Source organism: Lepus europaeus, chromosome 5 (assembly GCF_033115175.1).
Source record: "Lepus europaeus isolate LE1 chromosome 5, mLepTim1.pri, whole genome shotgun sequence".
NCBI classification, from domain to species: domain Eukaryota; kingdom Metazoa; phylum Chordata; class Mammalia; order Lagomorpha; family Leporidae; genus Lepus; species Lepus europaeus.
The window spans coordinates 42,891,076-42,918,447 of record NC_084831.1 but is presented as its reverse complement, the minus strand read 5'-3'; the positions used below and the strand labels follow the sequence as shown (position 1 = coordinate 42,918,447).

Below are 27,372 nucleotides of genomic sequence, written 5' to 3'. Positions count from 1 at the left end.
CAAATAAATAAATTAATTAAAAAAAAAAAAAAGGAAGATGTTAACTATGTTTCATATGTAAAGAAGCAAGGGGCCAGCGCCGTGGCTCACTTGGTTAATCCTCTGCCTGTGGCACCGGCATCCCATATGGGCGCCGGTTCTAGTTCCGGTTGCTCCTCTTCCAGTCCAGCTCTCTGCTGTGGCCCGGGAGGGCATTGGAGGATGGCCCAGGTGCTTGGGCCCCTGCACCTGCGTGGGAGATCAGGAAGAAGCACCTGGCTCTTAGCTTCAGATGGGCGTAGCGCCGGCCGTAGCGGCCATTTGAGGAGGTGAACCAACGGAAGAAAGACCTTTCTCTCTGTTTCTCTCTCTCTCACTTTCTGTAACTCTACCTGTCAAATTAAAAAAAAAAAAAGATTTATTTTAAAAAAAAGAATCAAGATAAGAAAAATTATAGAATTATTACTAGTTCTTAGGTTTTATCACTTATTCAAGTGGTTAAAGCACAATAAACTGGTACCTGGTCTAGAAGCTAGGTGTATATAGTAGAGGTATACTAAATCCATCCTGGCTTAACATATATGTAAATTTAAATACTTTTTTTTAATATTTAGACTAAATTTTAATACATATTTTAGTATATATTTAAAGATTTATTTATTTTATTGAAAGGCAGAATGTCAAGGAGGGACAGAAAGAGATTTTCATCTTCTAGTTTACTCTCCTATGGCCACCACAGCCATCCTGGTCTCGCACATGGGTGACAGGGACCCAAGCATTTTGGCCATTATCTACTGCTTTCCCAGGAGCATTAGCAGAGGAGCATTCACAGCTCCAACTGTTGCTCTGATATGAGATGCTGCATCATGTCAGCTTAACCCACCATGCCACAACACTGGCCCCTGTTATAACATTTAAAATGTAAGAATTAGTAGTAATTCATTTTTAAAAGTGAGAAATCTAAGGCACATAGTAAACTGTATGGAGATGAACAGATTGTAAATCAAGACTGTCCTGGGGAAACCAGGGCATTTGGGAGGGAGCATGGGGCTTGAGTGGGACAGACCTGAGTTTGAGTTCTGACACTGCCATTTAAAAGCAGAGATAAGTAGCTTCTCTAAGACTGGGTGAATTTCTCCAGAGAAACAGGAACAATAGGATACATGCACATGCAGGCATGTTGCAGTCATGAATCCAAATGTGTGATGGTAACTGCTCCTTTTCCCTATCTCCCATTTAGTAAGTCTTGCCAAATCTATCTTATAATCATTTCTTCAAACCATGCCCTTCCTTTCTGCCATAGCCAATATTCAGATCTTCTACTGGACAATTAGAATTATTTCCTAAGCAGCTCCCTGTATCCTACTTCTCCTTCCTCTCTTCACTTACAAATAATCAGTACTGAGAACTAATACTAAATTAATAATTCATCAATCTATCCCCTTTCCATCCTCATTGTTGTTACTTTTACCTTGGTAGATGAGGCCATTCATATGCTTTTTTTTATAAATCTTCATAAACTTAACCTCCCATTCAATACTCCTGGCTCTTTTCAGACACAGCTGAGATTTCTGTTAATTGCTTGTCTTTTCGGGTGTGGTTATCTCTCTGAAGAATCACTCTCCCTATCTTCTCCATTACTGTTCTGTTCTGATGTTACCTGCCTGGAACCTTCCTGGTGCTAGAATATTCTTATACATTCATATACAGGCAAACTTGAATCTTCAGACAATGATGTCTCTAAGCTTTTCAGATGACATACTATGTTCATCAGCTGACCAAGAAACCTGTTGAATTATGGTGTGACTTGAATGCTCCTGCCTACCTACAAACAATTCATATCTGATGACAGCAATCATCTTTTTTTACATCTGTATAGTCATTTTATTGAGGTGGTTTGGGAACTATATTCATAGGTACCGTACCTTGGGCAGTTGAATAGTAGTTGAGTTGTAGAACTTTTCAGTTGACTTTAGGTAGAGTATTTCACTCCTAATTTGTTGTATGTTGTGTTTCTAGATGAAATTTTACAGGGGGAAAAGAGTTTTGATCTTAAAAATAATTTTAAGATTCTTATTTTTTATCTACCTGATTCTTAGTAACTCACATGATGTATTTATTCATTCTGCTTCTCACCCTCACACCGAAGAAGAAACAAAACCAAACTTCTTATTATCAGACTATTTTATCCTGTTCATATTAGTTTCTCAAGTATCTGTTGTGTATGTCAAATATGTAAATAGAAGTTACTAAGTAGTATGTGATTTCTGTTCATTTATTTATTTTAGTTATCAAGTGGGAATCCTGTATATGAAAAATACTATAGACAGGTAAGTTTTTGTTTTCCTTGGTTGAATATAAAATGTACTGTCAACTATTGATTGTGTGCATGTAGATTATCTGCTAGCTGGATGTATTTGTCATGTCTTGTTTTCAACTTCTTGTGCCTCAGTTCCTGCTTTGAGTACTTAAAAATGCTTTTGAAAAGCTTCTAGGTAAATGAAGTAAATTAACTCCAAACATTCATTTACCTTAAATAACTATATTAAAAAATCCATATAATGTTAGATATAGTCATTCAGGTATCAATATTTAATTTATAAGCCAAGTATCAACTACTTTTATGCTGTTGTTAATACTTACTAATGTAAAATTTTCACAAAGTGAAAACAATGACCTTTTTTTTAAAGATTTGTTTTATTCACTTGAAAGGCAGAGTTACAGGGTCGGGGATTGGGAGAGAGACAGAGATCTTCTATCTACTTGTTCACTCTCCAAATGGCCACAATGGCCAGGGTTGGGCCAGACTGAAACCCGGAGCTGTGAGCTTCTTTCAGGTCTCCCACATAGGTGCAGGGGTCCAAGGAATTGGGCCATCCTCTGCTACTTTCCCAGGCACATTAGCAGGGAGCTGGATCAGAAGTGAAGCAGGGGCCAGCGCTGTGGCGTAGGGGGTTAAGTTGCTGTTTGCATTGCCGCCATCCCATATGGGTACCAGTTTGAGAACTGGCTCCTTCACTTCCATTCCAGCTCCCTGCTAATGCATCTTGGAAAGCAGTAGAGGTTGGCCCAAGTCCTTGGGCCCCTGCATCCACATGGGAGACCTGAAAGAGGCTCCTGGCTCCCTGCTTCCAATTGGCCTAGCTCCGGCTGTTGCAGCCATTTGGGGAGTGAACCAATGGGTAGAAGGTCTCTCTTTATATCTCTTCCTCTCTCTCTCCAACTTTGCATTTCAAAGAAATAAATAAGTCTTAAAAAAGAAAAAAAAGTGGAGTGCTGAGATTCAAATTGGCACCCATATGGGATGCTGGTGTCTTAGCCAGTGGCTTTACCTAGTAAAGCTAGTAAACGCCAGTCACAAAAACCATGACTCTTGTTCAAAAGTAAAATGAACACATGTCAAAGGCTTTATTCAATTCATTAATTACTGGCAGAATTATTGTGATTTATAAAGATTTTTATTCTGCACCAGATAATTCATTTGCATTGATATGGACAGGAATCACTTACATCACTATCATTTTTCTCTAATTTAACCTCTAGCCCTACAGAGTATTAAAATGGTCTTGTTAGTAGAAAGTCAACCTAGTTTGCATACCATAGATCAGGTCATCTGAAGGTATAGACAGTCTCATTTGTCTGTTTCCAAATATTGGATCATTTTTCCTGAGTCTTTTGTGCTTGTGATCATGAGCACTGAAAAAGCTGCTGGTCTCATTGACTTGCCTGTCTATGTAGTTGCAGCAAAGTGTAGTTAACCATTATGGACCTCCTTGGTTTTGACTTAGAATTCTAGAGCCACATGCAATTACCAGTTTGTAAGGCCAGAGAAATTCATTGTACTTTCATTTTTTTAGAAATAAAGTTCAAGATTGGGTTGCTCCATAACTTTGGCCTTTTGTAGAGCCTTATATTGGATGGCACCTTGATGGCTGGAACAAAAGAGATCACATGGCAAAATAGGAAACTAGAGAGCAGGAGGGCCCGTTCTTGTTAGAACAGCTTGCTCTCATAAAACCTCACTCTGAGAAGCTATCATTAATTACTTCAATGGCCATGCCCCCATGACCTATTGACTTTCCATAGGTGCACCTCTTAAAAGTTCTACCACTTCAACACTGCTACACTGAGAACCAAACTTCCAGCATGTGAACCTTTGAACCCTTGGGTTATATACCCAAGCCATATCTAAACTTGTATTACATGTAAATTTGAATGACTTTTCTCATCTTGAGGTTTCTCACATTTACTAAGATTCTTAGCTTGGTGGTAAGTGATGTTGCTTCACTACCTGTGAGTCTGAGTCTGGGACCATATAAACCAAATAGAAGACCAGTTTTGTTGGGAGTATGTTGTAAATAGAAAAAAAAAAAAAAAGAAGAAGAAGAAGAAGAAGAAGAAGAAGAGGAAAAATAGGAAAAAAAAAAAACCCCTCTAACCATTAAAATTAATGATCAACTGTATTCCAAGTAAATAACCATAATTACATTTTAATTAAATTTTCCTCAACGGCTCATTCAGTCCTGTATAATTAATTCCTGTTTGGCTGGATCTTGAGTCAGGAGTCTGCTTCTATGAAGTACCTCTGCTTCTGGTCTTAAAAAGAGTCCTTGAAATCCTGACTCAGTCTGCCAGTACCGTATGAAAATTGTTTCAGTGATGTCAACTCAGAGTCTTTACCCAAAAGTGTATTTTTTGAAGTGATAATAATTCAGAGGCTGTGGGATAGTCCTTTTCAAGAGGCTCTGAGACATGAATTCTACCCTGTAACTTAGGGCAGAGCCTTGTAGACATGCATCAGAGTACAACAGAAATGATAGATGACAGAGTAAATGATTGTGCTTAATTTATTATGGTAACCAAAAGAGTAGAAGATGGTAACATTCTTTATTGGGATACAGTACATAATATTTTAGTAGTTTGATGATGACTGTTACCCTTCAGTGCCTGTCTATTTAGGTTATGCTGAGGAGCCATATTTTTCTGCCCTGGTCAGGGAGTAAACAGAGAGGGAGTTCTGGAGAATTCTAGCTGTAGGTTTCCTAATCCCTTGTACACTTCCTTTTTGCCCCCAATTTTTTTTTTTTTTTTTTTTGACAGGCAGAGTTAGAGAGACAGAGAGAAAGGTCCTCCCTTTTCTGTTGGTTCACCCCCCAAGTGGCCACCAAGGCCGGCTTGCTGTGCCTTCCGAAGCCAGGAGGCAGCCCCCCCCCCCCCCCCCCGCCCCGCGCCGTGCGGGTGCAGGGCCCAAGGACCCAAGGACCCAGGCCATCCTCCACCACACTCCCGGGCCACAGCAGAAAGCTGGACTGGAAGAGGAGCAACCAGGACAGATCCAGCGCCCCGACTGGGACTAGAACCCGGTGCACCGGCCATTGCCCCAAATTTTAAGGATTAGGCAGTTATTTTTTGCTGAGTACCTGATTTATCCCATATTCTATCACTTGAAAGAAAATATTTCTCTTGATTCTTGCTGGGATTGAATTGTCTGGAATGCTTTATGTGTGTTTATAGTAAGCTTAATCTTTAGACTGGAAAAATTGCTATTTCACAAATAACCTAGTTTCCCATGACTTTTTGAAATTTACTTTTAATTTTTACAAATGGAATTTCAGGAAATCTTTATAAAAATTTGTTTGTTTTTTTTAGCTTTTTTTCTGTTCTTGATGACCTTGTTTTATCTTAAAAGGAAAATCCCCATCAGTTAAAAATGTTGTCTTCTTTATTTGTGTTTTAGGAACTTAAATATTTTAAATTTTTTTAAAAGTTTACTGTGGAATCACTGATGGTTTCAGAGCTGATAGTGCTTTGATTTTTTTTTTTTTAAGTGCTGTACTTCCTACGAGTAGCTATAAAAGCAGAAGTTGATGATATAAAGAGGAAGATAACATACAACTATTCCTGTTTGTCAAAAGACCTATCCAGGAAATACTGCCCTTTTCATCTTGTTGGCATTTCAGTTTGTTGGAGCTTAAATGACAAGTATAGAATATTTGGAGTCGGAAAATATGTGCTAATATACTATTCCACTGATTTACTTTCACTTCCTCTGAGCTTCAGTTTTCTCACTTGTGTAGTAGGCATGATAAAAAAAAAAATTGCCAGTGCTGTCTAGATGATAGTCTGCTCATGTTGCTGTTTGTATATTCCTTGGTCCTTGTTAGTCAAAGGATTCTTGTTTTGAAAAAGCCAATTCTCAGATGACAGGGATGGAAGGCTAGGAATTCACAGTAATTTTTCTGTTCTGGTTTCGGTCAACTTATCTCTTGTCTTTTCAGGTTGATACCAGCAATACTGGAAGAGTGTTGGCTTCTGATGCTGCTGTTTTCCTGAAAAAATCAGGTCTTCCAGACTTGATACTTGGCAAGGTGGTATTTGTTCAATGTAGTACTATAGATGAACTGGATGCAAATTCAGAAAGAGACCATCAGGAAACTTGAAAGTTAAAATTGAATTATGCAAGTAGGTTTAGTAAGGGAATACAGAGAATTTGTGATGTGGTGGTTTACTCTCTGAAAAAATCGGGTATTTTTCAGGTTTTTAAAAAGAAATTACTTTTTAGGAGGATAAAATGAGGAAGTAATAGGCCATTTGGATATTGTGGAGATACATGGTGATGTCTGGGAACCTTGCCACCCACTCAGTGTAGCTCTGTCCCTACTTCCTTTATTGTAACTGTCTCTGTTTAATATGTGGTGAACAGAGAGGGGAATGGGAGGCTTTGAACAGAGCATGGAGAGTTGGAAAGTCCCCTCCAGTCCTTAGATGTGATAGTGATATTCAAAATCCTGAAGAACAGTACTATCTGTTTTTTTTTCACAAACATTAACTGTTTCAGTTTTCCCATAGAAAAGAATATTAATAAACATCTAAAATCAAGGTAATATATTCTAGAAAAAAGAGCATTGAACTCAGAGTTAGAACCTGGATTAGTGAAAAGCATTTGACTAAAATTAAAACCTGAATTTCATTTCTTTACCTGATGCCTTGAATAGTGTTGAGCCAAGTCATTCTACCTTGTTGGGCTTTTACTCTTTGTGAAGAGTTGCACTAAATTTTCCACTCTCAATTCTGTCATTCATGGATCAGAGAGCATGAATTTATGAATTGTAGGGATTTTATTTCACTTTGAGATGGATTTTGATTAAATGTAAATTGATACTTTTTTCTCCTAAATTTCAGATCTGGGATTTAGCTGACACAGATGGCAAAGGTATCCTGAACAAACAAGTAAGATTCAGAGATTCATATGAAATTTTTTGAGTGATTTGAAATTAAAAACACATAGCATATTTTTATATTTTTAAGCTAAAAATTATTTTTTTTTACCAAAATTAAGATTTTTATAAGATTTTATAAGGGTCATAATAATGAAAATCTTTCCAATCACTAGACATTAAAGAAAAACTTCCTAAGGTTTAATGTTAGTTTGGTGACATTGTTCTCCTAAGGTTTTTCTTTTAGAGAACTTTTGCCCTTAGGTACACAGACTTGTAAGTGAAAATGGATTTTATTAGTTAATGTGAAGGTGATATTCCCCAGTACTTTGAAAGGAAACTCCTGTCTAATCAAACTTGAGTGTTCTGGTCTAGGTCTCACCTCTCACATACAAACTAAAAGATGTTGTACACGCCAGAAGTAAATGCTAAACCAGAAATATGTGGAAATGATTATGACCAATGGTGTTTAACACTGTCGGTATACTTTGACATTTTGCTTGTTGGGGATGGATTTCAAAGTTATAAAAGGAATGGGAAAAATTAGACGAGAGAGTCAGAATGTCTAGGCTCTGAATTAAGATTTCTGGCTGGATTGTAGTCCCCATTGGGGTCACTGGGTGGAAGTGATTAGGTGCATTGGAGACACAGGAACTCTAAATTCATATGGGTGCTCAGATGTGGTGTACTCTGTCAACAAGTATTTTTTTAAAGATTTTAAAAAAATATTTATTTATTTGAAAGAATTGCAGAAAGGCAGAAAGACAGGTCTTCTATCTACTGGTTCACTCCCAAATGGCCACAATGGCCAGAGCTGGGCTAATCTGAAGCCAGGAGCCAGAAGCTTCTTCTGTGTATCCCTCACGGGTGCAGGGACACAAGCACTTGGGCCATCTTCTGCTGCTTTCCCAGGCACATTAGCAGAAAGCTGGATTAGAAGTGGAGCAGTGGAGACTTGAACTGGTGCCCATATGGGATGCCAACACTGCAGATGGCGGCTTTATCCGCTATGCCACAGTGCCATCCCCCTAAAGATTTTATTTATTTTTAAGTCAGAATCAGAGAGAGAGAATCTTAAAGCCACTAGTTGAGTGGCTGCAATTGGCCACAATAGCTGCGACTGGGCCAGGCCGAAGCCAGGAGTCAGGATCTTCCTCCAGGTCTCTCACGTGGGTGCCAGGGGCCCAAGCATTTGGGCCATCCTCTGCTGCTTTCCCAGGTGCATTAGCAGGGAGCTGGATCAGAAATGGATCAGCTGGGACTCAAAAAACCAGTGCCCGTATGGGATGCTGGCACTACAGATGGCAGCATCACCTACTGTCCCACAGTGCTGGCCCCAACAAATACTGTTGAACACCTATTCTGAACCAGGTTTTAGAAACAGGTAACTATAACAGATACAGTCTCTCACTTTGGTGTTCACAGTATAATACATTCTTCACTGTTATTCCTGGACTTTGTTGAATTTGAGTTGTCTTTGTTACATGCATGTGGCTGGATTTGTGAGTCTACAGTTAAATTTTGAGTTTGCATTGGAGTCATAGATTTTTGAATTAACATTTGAAAGAAAGAAAAGAAACCACTACTTAATTGAGTTTTTAAGTGCCAAAATAATCTTAGGCCCTTTCCTCCCATGGTATACTTTTTATTTTGTTGCTCACAAATCATTGTAAGATAGAGATCAGTCCTTCTTTCATGGAAGAATTTTATTTAACTTGGCCATGGCTTCACAATTTTAAGTTAGTAGGATTAGAATTTGGTGCAGAATTATTTCACTTCAGAGCCCATTCATACTGATTAGGAGTAATTGAATTTCACGTTGTGAGAAATGAAAGTCTGTATGTTGGAATATTTAGAATACTAGCATTTAGAGATTAGAGGAGGTGTGGACTCTTTTTTTTTTGGACAGGCAGAGTTAGTGAGAGAGAGACAGAGAGAAAGGTCTTCCCTCTGTTGATTCACTCCCCAAATGGCCACTATGGCCGGTGCGCTACGCCGATCCGAAGCCAGGAGCCAGGTGCCTCCTTCTGGTCTCCCATGCGGGTGCAGGGCCCAAGCACTTGGGCCATCCTCCACTGCACTCCCGGGCCACAGCAGAGAGCTGGATTGGAAGAGGAGCAACTGAGACAGACTCTGGTACCCCAACCAGGACTAGAACCCAGGGTGCCAGCGCCACAGGCGGAGGATTAGCCAAGTGAGCTGCGGCACTGGTGGTATGGACTCTTTAATAAAAGAGACTTGAAAGGTTGGGCGAGAAGTAAGGGAGCTTTATGAATCTATGTTCATCTGGGAGAGCTTCAGGGAGGATCAACTTTCCCAGGCTGCCAAGAGGATGAGCAGGAGGCAGGTAGTTAGGTTATTTGTGACATAGGCAGTGGTTTCTTCAGCTGATCGTGAGAGCTGAAGTCAGATTGTGTAGAAGCTTGTGGAGCGGATGAGAAGAAGGGATATGATTTTGTTAAATTAGGTAAATAGGTTTTATTTTCACCTTGCAATCTTGCTTGCTTATAAAGAGTGTTTTCTAAAAAGTTTTAAGGTTATACAAAGTATTAAAAAAAATACGGCAAACATACACAGTAAATAATCAAGTATATGTACCAAACTACATCAGTTGCAATGACATAATTTCTGTTGGCCTGGTCATAGATGCATTTAAATCCAGCAGGAAAGGAGAATTTGAAATAACATTTCTTCAAGAAATGTATGAGTAAAGGCAAAGAATTATAAAGCAAATAGCTTGAGTAAGAAGAGTATAAGTGATAATTAGGGAGTTTTCAGTAGTGAGGGTTGATTGCATTAGCAACCGTAGAAGGATATTGAAAAATGGGAAACATTACAATGTTTTTCAGGCTTTTGTCATCATGTCTATTCCCAGACATGACTCAAAATAGCTGAAAACCACTTGCTTCAGTTTCTTTGCAATTATTTATTAAAGTTTTTGATGGAGATTTCAGGTGTCAAAAATCCAAAAACCTTTGGGGGAGGCTTATAAATATTTTGAATTCAAACAATTAGATAATTGTGTTAGATACTACTCAGTTATTTTCTGTAGCTATTCTGAAATAATAATGATTGAGTTATTTGAATTATTGATCCAGTTTTAAAATTTACGATTTCACAATCCTTAGATGACCTTTAGTAACATTTAGCTACTGTTTCCTTCTGAGCTTTTTTTAAAAGAATTTTTTCTCATTTAAATGATAAAAACATTTCTTAACATCATTAAATAGTCTTTAAAATAGATATGTTAATTCTGTATACTTTCCACTATTGATATGTATTACAATTTAAGTATTTTCCTGTCTTATACTATTATTTGCTATTCATAATACTAGGGGCATCTTTGTATGTAGGTCTTTTCTCAATTTTAAAACAAGCAGTTTTGAAGCAAATCTACTATTAATATTTGTTGCTAAATAAAAACCATGGAGTAATTTTAAAATGTTTTATATTTTCATATTACAAGTGTATATAGGTAAGTAGGCAGGCAGATGAATGGATGGATAGATGATAGATAGAGAAATGTTTATAACATTTGTGCTTTTATTTCTCAGGAATTCTTCGTTGCTTTGCGTCTTGTGGCCTGTGCCCAGAATGGATTGGAGGTTTCACTGAGTAGCTTGAACCTGGCTGTTCCTCCTCCAAGATTTGTAAGAAAGGCTTTATATTTAAATTGTATTTGAATTTTAAAAATGACACCACATAATTTGAAAAATTACCATTTAAAAAAAATTCTTCCTTTAACTTTTATCACATAGCTATCTGGTTTTCTTTCTCAGTGCCTACTACTGCTTTTAATTTCTTGGGTATCCTTCTAATATTGTTATACGTACATATAAAGAAATGTAAATGCTTATTTCCTGATTTACATTAATTATCCTCTACATGTTATCTATACCATTTAAAAAATGTTTTAAACACCTTTATCATTACATAAAAGCCCTCTGTTTTTTATAGCTGCACGGTATTTCTTTACTTATCTTGTTTCTAATATTTTAACACAAAAAATACTACAGTGATTAATAACCTTGTATACGTGTCATTTTGTGTGTTCAGGAGTGTATTTATATGTGTAAATTTCCTAAAGTGGAATTACTGTCCCCCTCAATTTTTGCCTTTGTAATTTTTTAAAAAAGATTTATTTATTTATTTGAAAGTCAGAGTTATAGAAAGGGAGAGACACACAAAGAGAGACAGAGAGATTTTTCCATCCGCTTGTTCACTCCCTAGGTGGCTGCATTATCCAGGGTTGGGTCAGACCGAAGCCAGGAGCCTGTAGTTTATTCCCGGTTTCTCACATGGGTGCAGGGGCCCAGTGATCTGGGCTGCCATCTGCTGCTTTCCCAGGCTGTTAGCAGGGAGTTGGATCGAACTGGAGCAGCTGGGATGTGAACCAGTGCCCATATAAGATGCCAACGTCGACATTGCAGGCAGCGGCTTTACTTGTTATGCCACAAAGCCAGTCCCACCTTTGTAATTTCCATGCATATTGTCAACCTGTCTTCCGTAGTGGTTGTTCTAGTTCACACTCCCACCAATTACTTAGTTGAGGATATGTTTCCTACACTTTTGCTAACATACCATTGTATAACTTTTACATCTTTGTTAATTTTGGTAGGTGTCAAAGGTAAGCATAATTTTAATTTGTCCTTATGGTTTTATGAAGTGAGGTTCTTATGCTTATTAGCCAATTATTGCTTTTTGTGAATGTCTATTTATAGCCTTTGCCCGTTTTACTTGAATCTATTTGTCCATCCTACTTTTTAGATGTATTTATTTATTTATTTGAAAGATAGAGTGACATGGCTGGCGCCGTGGCTCACTAGGCTAATCCTCCGCCTGCATCGCCGGCACTCCGGGTTCTAGTCCCAGTGGGGCACTGGGTACTAGTCCCGGTTGCTCCTCTTCCAGTCCAGCTCTCTGCTGTGGCCTGGGAAGGCAGTGGAGGATGGCCCAAGTGCTTGGGCCCTGCACCCCATGGGAGACCAGGAGGAAGCACAACCATCATTTATGTGGCTAACTCAGTGAAAATATTTTGTTTCATTAGTAATTCAATAAAGGTCTGCCCAATGTAAAATAGTGTCCTGTGTGCACTCAGATAAATAAAGCATTTTGTGTGAATATATTTAGATCCAAAAATACTTTTATTTTATTGCTTTAGGGAAGTGATGATTTCACTTCTTACTGTGCTGTTTTCTACTTTTTAGCATGATACCAGTAGTCCTTTGCTAATCAGTGGAACCTCTGCTGCTGAGCTCCCATGGGCTGTAAAAGTAAGTAAACTCGGTTAGCTATTCTGTTTTGCCTCTTACCCATATATAGCCTCTTCTAGTTCCAAAACTACATTTCACTAGGCCTTAGACTCATGTATGCCAAGGATAGTAGGAGAAATACTGGTACTGGAAATCTTTGAGGAAACTTTCAGTTCTGTCAGTCATTTTGTGACAATTAGTATTGATCTAACCTCATATCTGTTATGGTGTAAAGAAAAAATAGTGATGTCACAATCCTTTTTTAACCAAAATACTTGATGAACAAGTAATTTATTTCACTGATATTACTTCTTGTTTGGTAGTTTAACTAGGTATTCTCTTTATGGCTCTAAAACAAATTTAATGAAAGTTATTTGGAGAAAAAGCATTGGTTGTAGATATCTTGCCAGGTTTTTACAGTTTATAATTTTGAAATAGTATTAGAATATATCAGATCAAATAAGCTTTGACAGATATATATGGTTTTGTTGGAAAACCATTTGGGTTTGTATGTCTGTGTATGCTTACAAGCTACTAATTTTTTAAAAAAAAAGATCTATTTATTTGAAAGATTTACAGAGAAAAAGATCTTCCATCTGTGGGACACACCCCAGATGGCCACCACGGCCAGCAGTAAGCCAGGCCAAAGCCAGGTGCTTTATCCTGGTATCTTACATGGGTGGCTGGGGCCCAAATATTTGGGCCATCTTCTGCTTTCCGAGGCCATCAGCAGGGAGCTGGATCATAAGTGGAGTAACTGGGACATAAGCTGGAGCCTATATGGGATGCTGGCATTGCAGGCAGCAGCTTTGCCCACTATGCCACAATGCCAGCCCCAGGCTAACTAATTTTTAAAAGTGTAGAAATTTAATAGCATTGACTGGACAAATAGTCAGCAAGTTTTTCATGTTACACAAGTAACTTTCAAGATTTTAGGAAGTATCTTGTTATTGACAGGAAAAAAAGAAATCTTTGTTTGAGGAAAATGGGGGAATTGTGGTATTTCTTCCCGTAACAGTAATTTCATTTGTTTTTAAAATTTCTTTAAGTTTGAAATATACCCAGTAGTATGTGTAGAAATTCATAGAATGATAAAAGTTACTTCTTTGGCATGGGTCTGTATAAGCAGAGGTGGTGAGACTAGAGCTTCTTCAAAGCTCTTCTGTCTCTGAAATCTTTTGGTGCTAACCTAACAATAGAAAAACAGAGACTGTTCCAGCCATAAAAGGAATGGGGGACACTGGACTCTTGAGTAGAGTAACTTTGAAATTATTATTTACTGTCATATATTTTGATGAAAGTGAAAAAAATTTTTTTAAAGATTTTATTTACTTGAGAAGTAGAGTTACAAAGAGAGGGAGAGACAGAGAAGTCTTCCATCCACTGGTCCACTCCCTAAATGGCTCAATGGCTGGAGCTGGGCCTGTCTAAAGCCAGGAGCTGGGAACTTCTTCTAAGTCTTCCACGTGGGTGCAGGGGTCCAAGTACTTGGGCCATCTTCTGCTGCTTCCCAAGGCCATCTGCAGGGAGCTGGATCAGAAGTGGAGCAGTGGGGACTTGAACTGGTGCCCATATGGGATGCCGGCGCCACAGGCGGATATTTAGCCTACTATACCATAGCTTCAGCCCCCCCCAAATATCTTTAAATAAGTTTTTAAAAATTGGGGTAGATATTTGTCACGGTGGATAAGACCACTTAGGACACCTGCATCCCATATCAGAGTGTCTGGGATTGGGTCTTGGCTTTGTTTCTGCTTCCAGCTTTCTGCTCATGTTCATCCTGGGAGGCAGCAGGTGATAGCTCAAGTGATTGGGTCCATGCCACCCACATGAGGAGTTGGGGATTGAGTTTCAGTCTCCTGGCTTTGACCTGCCCCAGCTCAACTGTGTTGGGCATTTGGGGAGTGAACCAGCAGATGAAAATTCTCTCTCTCTAGCTTTCTGTGTTTCAAATAAATAGACAGACAGACAGACAGACTTCAAGTATTGTGTTGTTTGAGGACTTTATAGTTAAATTCTTTTCACCATTATTGAGCTTTTGATTTTTTTTTTAATATTGTAGCCTGAAGATAAGGCCAAATATGATGCAATTTTTGATAGTTTAAGCCCAGTCAACGGATTTCTGTCTGGTGATAAAGTGAAACCAGTGTTGCTCAATTCCAAGTTACCTGTGGATATCCTTGGAAGAGTAAGATATCATTAAATCCTAAATGTGATTTTTTTTTGTATTTTAGTATATATATCAATAGTAGTTATTAAAAAAATCTTATTTTGAAGTTGTTACAGAATTTTCTGTGTTCTAACTTAATATGTAAAATCATTGCCAGTTTATTTCTGTATTTGGTGATTGCTTATAAAATATAAATGGTTGAAATTAGTTTTATATATATACTCACATATATATATATGTCATATATATATATCTTTTATATATATATATATATATATATATATATATATATAAAGAGTCCCTTTTCCTTATGTTGTACACTCTGACTTCTTAATTGCTTACCTTATTTCTACAAGCCATTATTTATGTCTGCCACATGCTCTGTGGCCATATCATGGGAATATTCTAAGGAATAATTTCACCTCTGAAATCAAATATTTCACTCTCTAACTTGAATTCTGGTCTTTCAAAATCTCTTTCCTAGATACTTGCAAGATTTTAATTCTTTTATTTCACTAAGACTTAAATGTCAGGCTCTTCTATTTTCCCTCTTTTTTTTTTTTCAATTTTTAAATTGTGGTAAAATGTGCATAATATGAAATTTGCCATCTTAACCAATTTTAAGTGTATTCAGTAGTGTTAAGTAAGTACATTTATATTGTTGTGCAACCATCACTGCAGTTATCTCCATATTTGTATTCAATCTGCATAATTCTATTCATTTTGTAAAATTAAAACTATTCCCTTTTGAATTTACTTTTCTCATCCAACTTGGATTTATTATCAGTATTTGCATGTTATTATAGTTAGCTCCCTTTACTATGTTATTATTTTTTAAAGATTTATTTATTTATTTTGAAAGTCAGTTACAGAGAGAGGGAGAGAGAGATTTTCCATCTACTGGTTCACTCCCCAGATCGCCACAAAGACCAGTGCTGGGCCAGGAGCTTCATCCAGGTCTCCCATATGGATGCAAGAGCCCAAACACTTGGGTCATTTTTTGCTGCTTTTCCCAGGCCATTAGCAGGGAGCTGGATCGGAAGTGGAGCAACTGGAACATGAACTGGCACCCAGAAGGGATGCCAGCGTCACAGGCAGTGGCTTAACTTGCTACACCACAATGCCAGCTCTACTTTGCCATGTTATTCTTCCATCTTTCCTGCCTGGTGAAAATCCAACTTTGCAAGAAGCTGATCTGCCTTCTCTCTGATTACGTATGGACCACTGAGGAAGCCTAGTAAGATTGGTGTCATTATAAATTCATGATGACTAAACTTAGTTGTGCTTCTTTCTGCTGCCAGCCACTCAAACTGTTTCCATAGTTATTTCTTCTATGCCTCTCCATATTTCAAACCTTATGTATTCTCTTTAAACCTCGAGCATGTTTTTAATTCCCTACTTAAACAGATAACACTTGGAAACTGACATTGTGATGCAGCAGGTTAAGCTGTTGCCTGCAATGCCTGCATCCCATATAAGCACCAGTTTGAGTTCTGGCTGCTCTGCTTCCAATCCAGCTCCCGGCTAAGCCACCTGGGAAAGCAGTGGAAGATAGCCCAAGTGCTTGGGCTCCTGTTGGAGTTCCAGGCTCCTGGCCCAGCCTGGCCCATCCCTGCCTGTGTGGCCATTTGGGGAATGTACCAGTATATGGAAGATCTCTTTCTGTCTCTCCCTCTTTCTCTGTAACCTTGCCTTTCAAATAAATAAGTATTTTTAAAGAAAACATAATTTATGGTCAAACCCTGATTTTACCACTTCTTAGCTGTGTGACTTTGGGTAAATCATTAGAAAACCAAGTCTCAGTTTCCTTTTTTTTTTGACAGGCAGAGTGGATAGTGAGAGAGAGAGACAGAGAGAAAGGTCTTCCTTTTTGCCGTTGGTTCACCCTTCAATGGCCGCTGCGGCTGGCGCATTGTGCTGATCCAAAGTCAGGAGCCAGGTGCTTCTCCTGGTTTCCCATGCGGGTGCAGGACCCAAGGACTGGGCCATCATCCCATGCCTTCCCGGGCCATAGCAGAGGAGCTGGCCTGGAAGAGGGGCCACCGGGATAGAATCCGGCGCCCCAACCGGGACTAGAACCCAATGTGCCGGCGCCACAAGGCGGAGGATTAGCCTGTTAAGCCACGGCGCCGGCTCAGTTTCCTAATTTTTTTTTTTTTTTTTTTTTTTTTTTTTTTTTACTTGTGGGGACAGAAGGAAAGAGTGGTGGGGAGAGAAGAAAAGAGAAGGAGGAGCAGTTTCCTAATTTTTAAAATGAGCATGATTTCCAATTTATAGAGTTGTAGAGATTAAATGTGACAATGTGCATAAAGTATTGAGACAGTGCTTGTTACGTACTCCGAATGCCAGCTGCCATGATGATAATGACCATACTAGTATTGCTACTTCTGAAACAGTGTTATATAGGCTAAGTGTTTAATAAATATTCATTTAAAATGCCATTTTCTGCATTTTTCCCACAACTTATATTTTATTGTATGACCAGTATGAGATTTCTACTCTAAAAAATATAATCTTGGCATTTTTATTACTTACAACTAATCTTTTAGTAGTTTCTTAGTGTATTTAGGATAAAGTCCAAACTCCTTTCAAAGCATTTGTTTACCAGATAATTGCTTATCTCCACTCTTACCTCTTATCGTTACTTGTTGTCTTCCTGCCCCTGAGTAGCACATGCAATGAATGAATGTTTATCTGTCTCTGTCTCAATTCTTTTTTTTTTTAAAGGTTTGGGAATTGAGTGATATTGACCATGATGGAATGCTTGACAGAGATGAGTTTGCAGTTGTAAGTAACCCACATGCTCTTTAAATCTTAAATGTCTTATTTTTTTTAACAGCTCAGTGTTTTCTGTAAAAGGAGTGAGTTGTGCACAAGGTGGCTAAATGCTATTTAGAGAAGAAAAATCTTATTCTTCATCTTCTTCTTCTAACTTCTTCTTACTCTTCTCATTTTCCTGCCATTCCTTCTTTTTCCTCTTTTTGCTGTATTAGGCTTTCCTTTAACTCAGTGTATGGCAGTGTCTTTTTCATGGTTTTCCTTCATGCTTTTCCTAGGGTTGCATTTCAACTGTAGCAATGCTACTTCATATCTTTTCCTATTTGTTTCCAACATCATTATTAGGTAGGCCAGAATGTTCTCCTTTGAGGTTTTTTGTTGTTGTTGTTTTGTTTTGTTTTACAATAGCTGGAACAAGAAAAAGCCTCTTGCATGCAATGCATTGGGATCCTTGAGCTTCATTTTGGCTTCACCTTTAGGAGGGATATAAGTTTTCATTTCTCGTTTATAATGGGCCTTCTTCACAGCCTTTGCCTTGTCTACAGATTTTCCTTTCTCTGTAGCAGACATTATTTTCCACTTCTTCAAAAACTTCTTAGAAAACTCTCAGAAGTTGACTAAAGTATCTGGGTGCTTTCCTTGTGCTCTTCTCTGCAAGTTTGCACAAATAATGTCTCTATGTCATCTGTCTCTGCCTCATAGGATCTCCTTTGCCCATCCACGTTTAGTTGTTTTTCCTCAGCAAAGCACAAAGTTGTCCATTGCTTATCCTGCTCTCACTGCTCTCAGTGCTGTCTTTATGGAGCTCAGTGTACTGCAATGGCTCTTGAATGTCTTAATGGTTTTCTCCTGAGAAAATTTCCTCTTTCAGTTCATCCTACTTAGAGGAAAATTATATTTTCATCACATTGTTGGTATGAACATCTTAATTTTGGACTTAAAAGCAGTCTAAATATTTTTGAATGAATGAATAATGGAAAATGTATTTCGCCATCTTCATTTTATTTGACTTTGAAATCTACATGCTTTGGATAACATACTGTAACGATGCTGACTGGTACTCTCTTCTGTATCCCAATTTTTTTTTTTTTTTACGATTTATTTATTTATTTGAAAGTCAGAGTTACACACAGAGAGAGAAGGAGAGGCAGAGAGAGAGAGGTCTATCTGCTGGTTCACTCTCCAATTGGCTGCAATGGCTGGAGCTGTGCTGATCCGAAGATAGGAGCCCAGAGCTTCTTCTGGTTCTCCCATGTGGATGCAGGGGCCCAAGGACTTGGGCCGTCTTCTACTGCTTCTCCAGGCCATAGCAGAGAGGTGGATCAGAAGTGAAGCAACGGGGTCTCGAACTGGTGCCCATGTGGGATGCCAGCACTGCAGGCGGTGGCTTTACCTGCTACGCCACAGCACCAGCCCCTTGTATCCCAATTTGATGAACTATCTTGGTACTACTACTATGGAGTAATTTTTCTTAAAATATATTCCTCAGTTTTCACATTTATCTAGTTTGACTTCATTTCAGTTTTGACATCCTATCTAAAGACGTGTTATCTTAGTAATTGGGTAATTTATTCCAAATAGGGTTGTATTTATCTCTTTCCCAAAGGTTAGAGGAAACTCTGCTGTGAACTCATCAGTGGTAAATCCCTAATTTCCCTGTTACTCTCTTATTTGGAAGCATGTTCAAATTTTCTGTTTATTTTTGTTTTCTAAGGAATTACCTATTCTTTGACTTTGCTATAAATTTTAATTATTCTTTTTACCTCTTCTGGGTTTGTGGTTATACTATTTTGTCATTCCAAATCTTATTTTTACTCCATTTTTTGTTTTATCTGACTTTATATAGTATTTTTTAAAGATTTACTTATTTATTTGAAAGTCAGAGTTACACAGGGAGAGGAGAGGCAGAGAGAGAGAGAGGTCGTCCGTTCGATGGTTCATTCCCCAGATGGCCACAACAGCCGGAGCTGCGCCGATCTGAAGCCAGGAGCCAGGAGCTTCTTCCTGGTCTCCCACACGGGTGCAGGGGCCCAAGGACTTGGGCCATCTCTACTGCTTTCCCAGGCCATAGCAGAGAGCTGGATTGGAAGAAGAGCAGCCGGGACTCGAACTGGTGCCCATATGGTATGCTGGCGCTTCAGGCCAGTGTGTTAACATGTTGCGCCACAACGCCGGCCCTAGTTTTTTTTTTTTTTTAAGATTTATTTATGTATTTGAAAGTCAGAGTTACACAGAGAGATCAGGAGAGACAGAGAGAGAAAGAAATCTCATCTGCTGGCTTACTCCTTAGTTGGCTATAACGGCCGGAGCTTTGCCGATAAGAACCCAGGAGCCAGGAGCTTCCATCCAGCTGATGGAAGACCTCTCTATTTCTCTCTCTCTCTCTCTCTTTCTCTCTCTCTCTCTCCCTGCCTCTCTGTAACTCTGCCTTTCAACTAATAAATAAATCTTAACAAAAAGAGAAGTGGAGATGAGGGTCTCACCAGTTGCCAAATAAAAAAAAAGGAAGAAGAATAAACATATTTGTAGGCAGTTATTACTTTAAATTTTGTTTTGAGTAGGAAACTCCCTTATCTTTTCTTAGACCTACTAAATAATCATTTTGCCATATTTGCTTTCTCTCTGAATTTAGAAATCTTTTCCAATTGTAGATTCTGGCTTATGTGATTTTTAAATATTACTTCTCTGATACTCCTTTTTTGTTTGAATTATCTGATATTTCTAAAGTTTATGGTGAATCTGGCATATTTCTGTGTTTTTGTATGTTATCCAGTTTGACAGTTTTTGTCTCATATAATGATTCATTTGCTGATTTTCCCCTACCAGATCTATTTATTTTAAATTTTTATTTTCCTTTATTTTTTTGTTCCCTATTATCAAGTAGTAATTCTTTCATTTTGTTCTTCTTGTTAATATGAAAATCTATTTAATGTCTTGTTCCATTAGTAGTTAATACAGCTTTCTTTTTACTCAAGTTTATTTCTCCAGTATTTGAAAACAAGATTATAAACCCTCACTCCAGAAAAATGAAACTTTTAGATTATTTTTACTTTTTCTTCCCCCTCAACTCCCAACCCAGAGAATATTTTTTATAGCTCTAATTCTAGATTTTGTTTAGTTAATTTAGTTCTTTTAGTTCTTTTAACTCTTTAATGTTAATAGTTTTATTAGCATTCTCCTGGTTTTGCCTGATATATCTTTTTCCATCCATTTACTCTCATAAATGATGGAACATAATCTATACTTTTTTTTTTTTTTTTTGACAGAGTTAGCTAGAGAGAGAGAGACAGAGAGAAAGGTCTTCCTTTTACCGTTGGTTCACCCCTTAAATGGCGAGGAGCCAGGTGCTTCCTCCCGGTCTCCCATGCAGGTGCAGGGCCCAAGCACTTGGGCCATCTTCCACTGCCTTCCCGGGCCACAGCAGAGAGCTGGACTGGAAGAGGAGCAACTGGGACAGAATCTGGCGCCCCAACCGGGACCAGAACCAGGGATGCTGGCGCCACAGGCGGAGGATTAGCCTAGTGAGCCGCGGCGCAGGCCATATATTTGAAATTCTTAACCAGTTTGTTTCTTTACTTTTATAGCATAAAATTATTTTTTGGTTGTTTTTTCTTTAATTGGAGTACATGAAGTTAGTTAGAAATTCCAACTTGTATAGCTTCTGTTGCCATGTGAACCTTTAATGAATGGCCCTTGTTTCTTTTCAAATGTAAATGCTTTTCATATTCTCTGAAACCCCAATGTTTTAATGAAAATCTATAATCTAGAATCTCTTCGAGGTTTTTTTTTTGGTATAAATTTGTAAAAGTCAGACTTTATTATGAGTTGGCTGTTTTGCCACAATTAAAATGACTTTTGAGAATTTGTGTGTGTATATTTATGTGTGTATACAGACACAAAAATAAAGTGGATTTTTAAAATTACAGCTACTTCTTTGGGAAATTTTAAAATATTTGTCATTTTCAGTATTCTATTTACTCACTGGTGAATTACCAGGCTAGAAATTTAAGGGTATTAGAAATACATGTCTCTGAGTTTTATTTCTGACCTACTAAGCTTAATTGAAAGTCTCTGGTGGTGCATTTTAGGGGACAGTTTGCAAGAGGGCCAGATTCCTTTCTAGTGTGTGTCAGTTTGAAAACTCAAAATTTATATGAAATTTAGTGTTGTCATTGATCCAAGGGAAGTGATTAGCAATTATGTTAATGTTTATTGTTAACTTTGTCCACAAAGATATAACTGTGTAGCCCTGTTCTGTGAAGTAGTTCTTTGTTTCATTAAATCTGAAACGATTTCCTTTAAATTTATTTAATTATTCTTCTGTTAAAATTTTATTTAACATATGCAAGTTGCATGTATTTTAGATATACAGATTTAGGAACATAGTGATACTTTTCACCCTCTATCCTTTCCACCCATGCTTCCACCCTTTTTCCTCTTCCCTTTCCTATTCCTACTCTTAATTTTTAGAAGGATCTACTTTCTGTTTATTTTGTACTCATAAGACTAACTCTACACTAAGTAAAGAGTTCACCAGATATTATGAGGGAAAAAAGCACTGTCCCTCAACAGTGGAGACAAGGGCTGTAAACAATCATCAAATCTCAGAATGTCAATTTCACTCCTATACACTACACTTTAGGAACTCTAGTTACCCAAAATCAGGAAAAACCTATGGTATCTGTCTTTTGGGACTGGCTTATTTCACTAAGTATAATGATATCCAGTTGCATTCATTTTGTTGCAAAGATAGGATTTCATTTTTTTTCCGTTACTGAGTAGTATTCCATAGTGTATATATACATAATTAAAAAACAACAACAACAACAACAAACATTTATTTAGGGGTCTGTGCTGTGGAATAGAAGGTTAAGCCTCTGCCTACAGTTCTGGTGTCCTATCTTGGTGCCAGTTCGAGTCCTAGCTGCTCCACTTCTGATCCAGCTCCCTACTATTTTGCCTGTGAAAGCAGCAAAGGATGGCCCAAGTCTTTGGGCCCCTGCACTCACATGGGAGGCATGGATGAAGTTCCTGGCTTCAGCCTGGCTCATCCCTGGCAGTCCGATCTCACCTCACTCTCCATCGTTGACTCTTGGCTGCTGGGATTGTGTTTGGGGTCCCTGCTTGTGCTGTATGTTCGCATCTCCCACACTGATCCATGGCATTCCTCTTCCGTAGAATTTCCTGTACAGTTTTCTAACTCTCCGCTGAGAATGTACTCCCTCCATGTTTGTTTTTAAACTATTTACCACTAGGCTAGAGCAGTACTCCCTTTTCTATTCTGCCATCTTGCTCCAGCTACTTTTAAATTTAAAGACCCCTGCTGAGTGTGCTTATACACATGCTGTTTCCTAAGCTTTTAGGTTTTGAAAATATCTTATAAATTAGCCACTTTAAGTAGTCAGTGGCAGAGCCAAGGCTAAATCTGAGCCTCCTCGTCTCATGCTCTCTCTTTTTCTGTTAAATTTTGGAGTGGTTTTAGTTTAGTGCAGCAGCTAAGGTGCTGCTTGAGACATGTACATCTTACATCAGAGTCTCTTGGTTCAAGTCCTGGCTCTACTTCTAATCCAGCTTCCTGTTAAAATTTACCTTTTGAGCAGAAGACGGTTCAAGCACTTGGTCCCTGTCACCCAGAATAGTGGTTTGGCAAAGCCCCAGCTGTTGTGGCATTGGAGAGTGAACCAGGTTATAGAAAATTGATCTCTTTCTCATATAAATAAGTAAATAAGTAAAAATTGTTCAGAGAGAGAGAGATTGATCTTCCATCCACTGATTCACTACCCAGATGGCTTCATAGGCCGGGGTTGGGCCAGGCTGAAGCCAGGAGCTTCTTCTGGGTCTCCCATGTGAGTGGCAGAGGCCCAAGTACTTAGGCCATCTTCTGCTTTTTCTAGGCCATGAGCAGGAAGCTGGATTGGAAGTGGAGCAGCCATAACTCAAACCGGCACACATATGGGAAGCCAGCATTGCAGGCGGTGACTTTACTTGCTATACCACAACACTGGCCCAGCAAAAAAACTTTTAATTAGTTGCAGAAATTGTGTGGGGAGTTTTCCCTGCTCCCTTCACTGTTCTTTATTATTCACATTTACGTTATGATACATTTGTCAAAACTCGATTTCCTCTTTCTGTCCCAGTGTCCACTTGAGAGTATCGCATTGCATTTAGTTGTCGAGTCATTTCAGTGGTGTATGACAGTTTGTCATTGTTATCTTGTTTTTCATGACCTTGATATTTTTGAGAAATAATGTCCAAATATCCTGTAGAATGTAAACACCCCCCCCCCCCTTTTTGTGATCAGATTGGAGGTTTGGACTTTTGCAAAGAATACTATGGATGTGAAATTCATTGATCATCATATTGTGTATACGTACATGATATACACCACTGGTGATGTTATCCTTTATTGTAGTGTTTGCCAGATTTTTCCACTGTAAGGTTAATATCTTGCTTTGCCCAGTCTAGTCTTTGAAGTATAGGCTCATACCCCTTTCACTTTGCTGTCTGTCTTTCTTTCTTTCTTTCTTTCTTTTTTTTTTTTTTTAACAGGCAGAGTGGATAGTGAGAGAGAGAGACAGAGAGAAAGGTCTTCCTTTTTGCCATTGGTTCACCCTCCAATGGCCGCTGCATCTCGCTGATCCGAAGCCAGGAGCCAGGTGCTTCTCCTGGTCTCCCGTGCGGGTGCAGGACCCAAGGACCTGGGCCATCCTCCACTGCCTTCCTGGGCCATAGCAGAGAGCTGGCCTGGAAGAGGGGCAACTGGGATAGAATCCGGCGCCCCAACCAGGACTAGAACCTGGTGTGCCGGCGCCGCAAGGTGGAGGATTAGCCTGTTAAGCCACAGTGCCGGCCATGTCTTTCTTTATATCTATTTATTGATTTGTACATTCTTACTCAGCCTTCGTTTTTTTCCTGTCAGTTCTAAAACTTAAAGTGGACTGAATTTTTGTTGAAGCATTTCATTTGTTGGGTCGTCTTAGCACTTGGACATTTTTAAAGGAGCTATAATTGTCTATTTTAGCATGTATCACATTTTATTGAGATTTATTTTTGCATATGTGCTGTTTCTATTGGGTTGTTAAAAAAAAGTGAGGGGTCTTTTCACTTTTGCATTTCTAGTACCTAGCACTCTGTGTGGTGGCCAGAAGTTTCTCAGTAAATATTTTGTGGGACTCACTCAGCAAAGGAAACTTGTACTATAGGGAAAACACGTGAAACCCTTGATATTTTCATTCCAGATTGCTGTTTTAAGACATTGTTACTAGTGGTTCAACTGTTTTGAGTAGATTACTGAGCAAGTAAGACTCCCAAGGAAACTCCTAAGAGGACCAGCTCTTGAAAGTATGATCCTGTTCAGTAACGTCAACATTGCCTGAGAACCTGTTAGCAACACACATGCTCAGGCCTTGTGCCAGACTTGATGAATGAAAACTAAGGTAGTGTATAGGAACTTGTGCTTTAAAAGCCCTCCAGATGAGATGGCTACTAACAATTGAGAAATACTGTCTAAAAGTATGGAGAATGGAAAAGCATCACAGAAAACAAGCAGCTGCTAGTAACTGACTACAACAGGAAAACTAATCCTCTCTTTCCCTGGTATTCCTTAGTAAGTTTAATTTTTTTTTCGTGATTTTATCTTTTTTTTTTAATAGACTACCTTTTTAAAAAAAAAGGATTTATTTATTCATTTGAAAGAGTCACACAGAGAGAGAAGGAGTCAGAGAGAGGTCTTCCATCCATTGGCTCACTCCCCAGTTGGCCACAACAGCTGGAGCTGGGCCAATCCAAAGCGAGGAGCCAGGAGCTTCCTCCGGGTCTCCCACATGGGTGCAGGGGTCCAAGGACTTGGGCCATCTTCCACTGCCCTCCCAGGCCACAGCAGAGAGCTGGACTGGAAGTGGAGCAACCAGGACTCGAACCGGCACCCACATGGGATGCCGGCACCCACATGGGATGCCGGCACTGCAGGCAGCGGCCCCACCCACTACACCACAAAGCCAGCCCCCATGATTTTACTTTGAAACCATAAAAAAGATAGTCTGATTGCTCCTTAGTTCAATATCTATCTGTAAATGTATTTGTTAGTATGTTTCAGTTTGAAAAGTAGTTAACAGCCATCATCTGCTTATTTGTTTTCATTTCAGTGTCAGACTTTGAATAGGATAAAATACAATGCAATGAGAAAACAAAAGCATGCAGTATTGAAAGAATTCTGTTCACTTACTCTGTTTTATTTGGTGGAACTTTTTTTGCTTCAGTTTTGTCAAGGAAACTATTTTCTAGGCAATATGAAATTAATATTCTTTTTTTAACTTCCAAAAAATGTGTTGTCTATTGGCAGCAGATGGCTAACATTGCTTTTTTGCTTCTATTGTCCACTCTTCCAGGAAATGACTCCCATCTGCAGCAGAAAGAGTGCTGACCTTTTAATGTGCATGCTAGTCACTTCTGTTAGCTCAGTGCCAATCTAATAATATTACATATATTAGGAATTCAGTGGAAAATAAGTGTTGACCAGATTGTTTCCTTTTGGAGTTTCAAGCTGTTAGAGATAAAAAGTTGATGTCTTTTTTTAAAGATTTATTTATTTATTTGAAAGTCAGAAATAGAGAAAAAGGAGATCTTCCATACACCATTTCACTCCCAAAATGTCCACAATGGCCAAGGCTTGATCAGGCCGAAGCTAGGAGCTTTACCCAGTTCTCTCACATGGATATGGGGTCCGATTACTTGGGCTATCTTCCTCTGCCTTCTCAGGTACATTAGCAGGGAGCTAGGTCAGTAGCAAAACAGTCTTAACTCGAGCTGTTAGCCGTATAGGATGCTGGCACTGAAGGCAGAAGGCTTAACCTTCTCTATTGCAGTGCCTGCCCCGAAAGTTGATGTCTTTCTAACACTATAACTGAATTCTTCTAAGCTGGCTAGTAAATGGGGAGAGGGGAATTCCTGGCTTGAGCCAAATGGTTAAGTGTGGTCCATGGACAAATAGCTTCGCCTGGGAACTTGTTAGAAGTGCAGATTCTCTGGCTTAACATTGGCATCAAATTCCAGAATTCTGGCTGCAGGGCCCAGAAATGTGTGCTTTTTCATGCTGCCTTGGTAATTCTGATGGCCAGCTAAAATCTGAGTACCAATGGGTAAAGGTTAGTTTCATCTGTTGTAAAGGAAACATGTTATATTGTAAAATTAGAAGTGTGCTGCTAATAATGATGATCAACTCTGCAAAAAGCAAGAGCATTGTAGCCAGAAAATCTTGGTTTAAACCCTATTTTAAGGGTTGGCACTGTGGCATAGAGGGAAAGCCGTTGCCTGCATTGCCGGCATCCCATATGGACGCTGGTTTAAGTCCCAGCTGCTCCACTTCCAATTCAGCTCTCTGCTATGGCCTGGGAAAGCAGTAGAAGATGGCCCAAGTCTTTGGACCCCTGCACCCACGTGGGAAACCCGGAAGAAGCTCTTGACTCCTGGCATCAGATCGTCACAGCTCTGGCCATCGCAGCCAGTAGGGAAGCAAACCAGCAAATGGAAGACCTTGCTCTCTCTGCCTCTTCTCCTCTCTCTGTGTAACTCTTACTTTCAAATAAATAAATCTTAAAAAAAAAAAAAAGGATATAATTCATTTAAAAAATTAAACTCTGTTTTATCACTTCTTAATAATATTGTATCGGGCAAGCTATTTAGCATCTCTGAGCTACAGTTTCTTTATTTGTAAATTGAGACTAGTCAATGAAATCATAGATCAGTGGTGTTTGGGGATGAATGGTGACCTGAAGAAAGTCCTGTAAAACTTAAGAGTTAAGCAAATTAGAAGAATTAAAAACAAATTTCACCTTGGGGAGAATTACAATTTTCAGTGAAAGAAAAAATTAAGAAATATGTAAGGAATCTTTCCAGAGGTTCTAAGTTACTTGGAGGGATCTCATATACTTAGAGATAGTCATGGAAAATTTTCTTCTTCTAGTAGTCTTTAAAGTAC

At 38.8% G+C, this 27,372-nt stretch overlaps 1 protein-coding gene across 2 annotated transcripts in view; it reads left to right on the top strand.

The window, feature by feature from the left end:
• Positions 1-27,372, top strand: part of EPS15 (epidermal growth factor receptor pathway substrate 15) — a 172,563-nt gene that overhangs the window by 45,653 nt on the left and 99,538 nt on the right. For both annotated transcript variants that reach the window (XM_062191306.1, XM_062191305.1), the window contains exons 2-8: positions 2,268-2,309; positions 6,258-6,347; positions 7,162-7,209; positions 10,751-10,846; positions 12,404-12,469; positions 14,511-14,636; positions 17,346-17,405. In XM_062191306.1, coding sequence (XP_062047290.1) covers positions 2,268-2,309; positions 6,258-6,347; positions 7,162-7,209; positions 10,751-10,846; positions 12,404-12,469; positions 14,511-14,636; positions 17,346-17,405 — 528 coding nt within the window. The remainder of the gene's footprint in view (positions 1-2,267; positions 2,310-6,257; positions 6,348-7,161; positions 7,210-10,750; positions 10,847-12,403; positions 12,470-14,510; positions 14,637-17,345; positions 17,406-27,372) is intronic.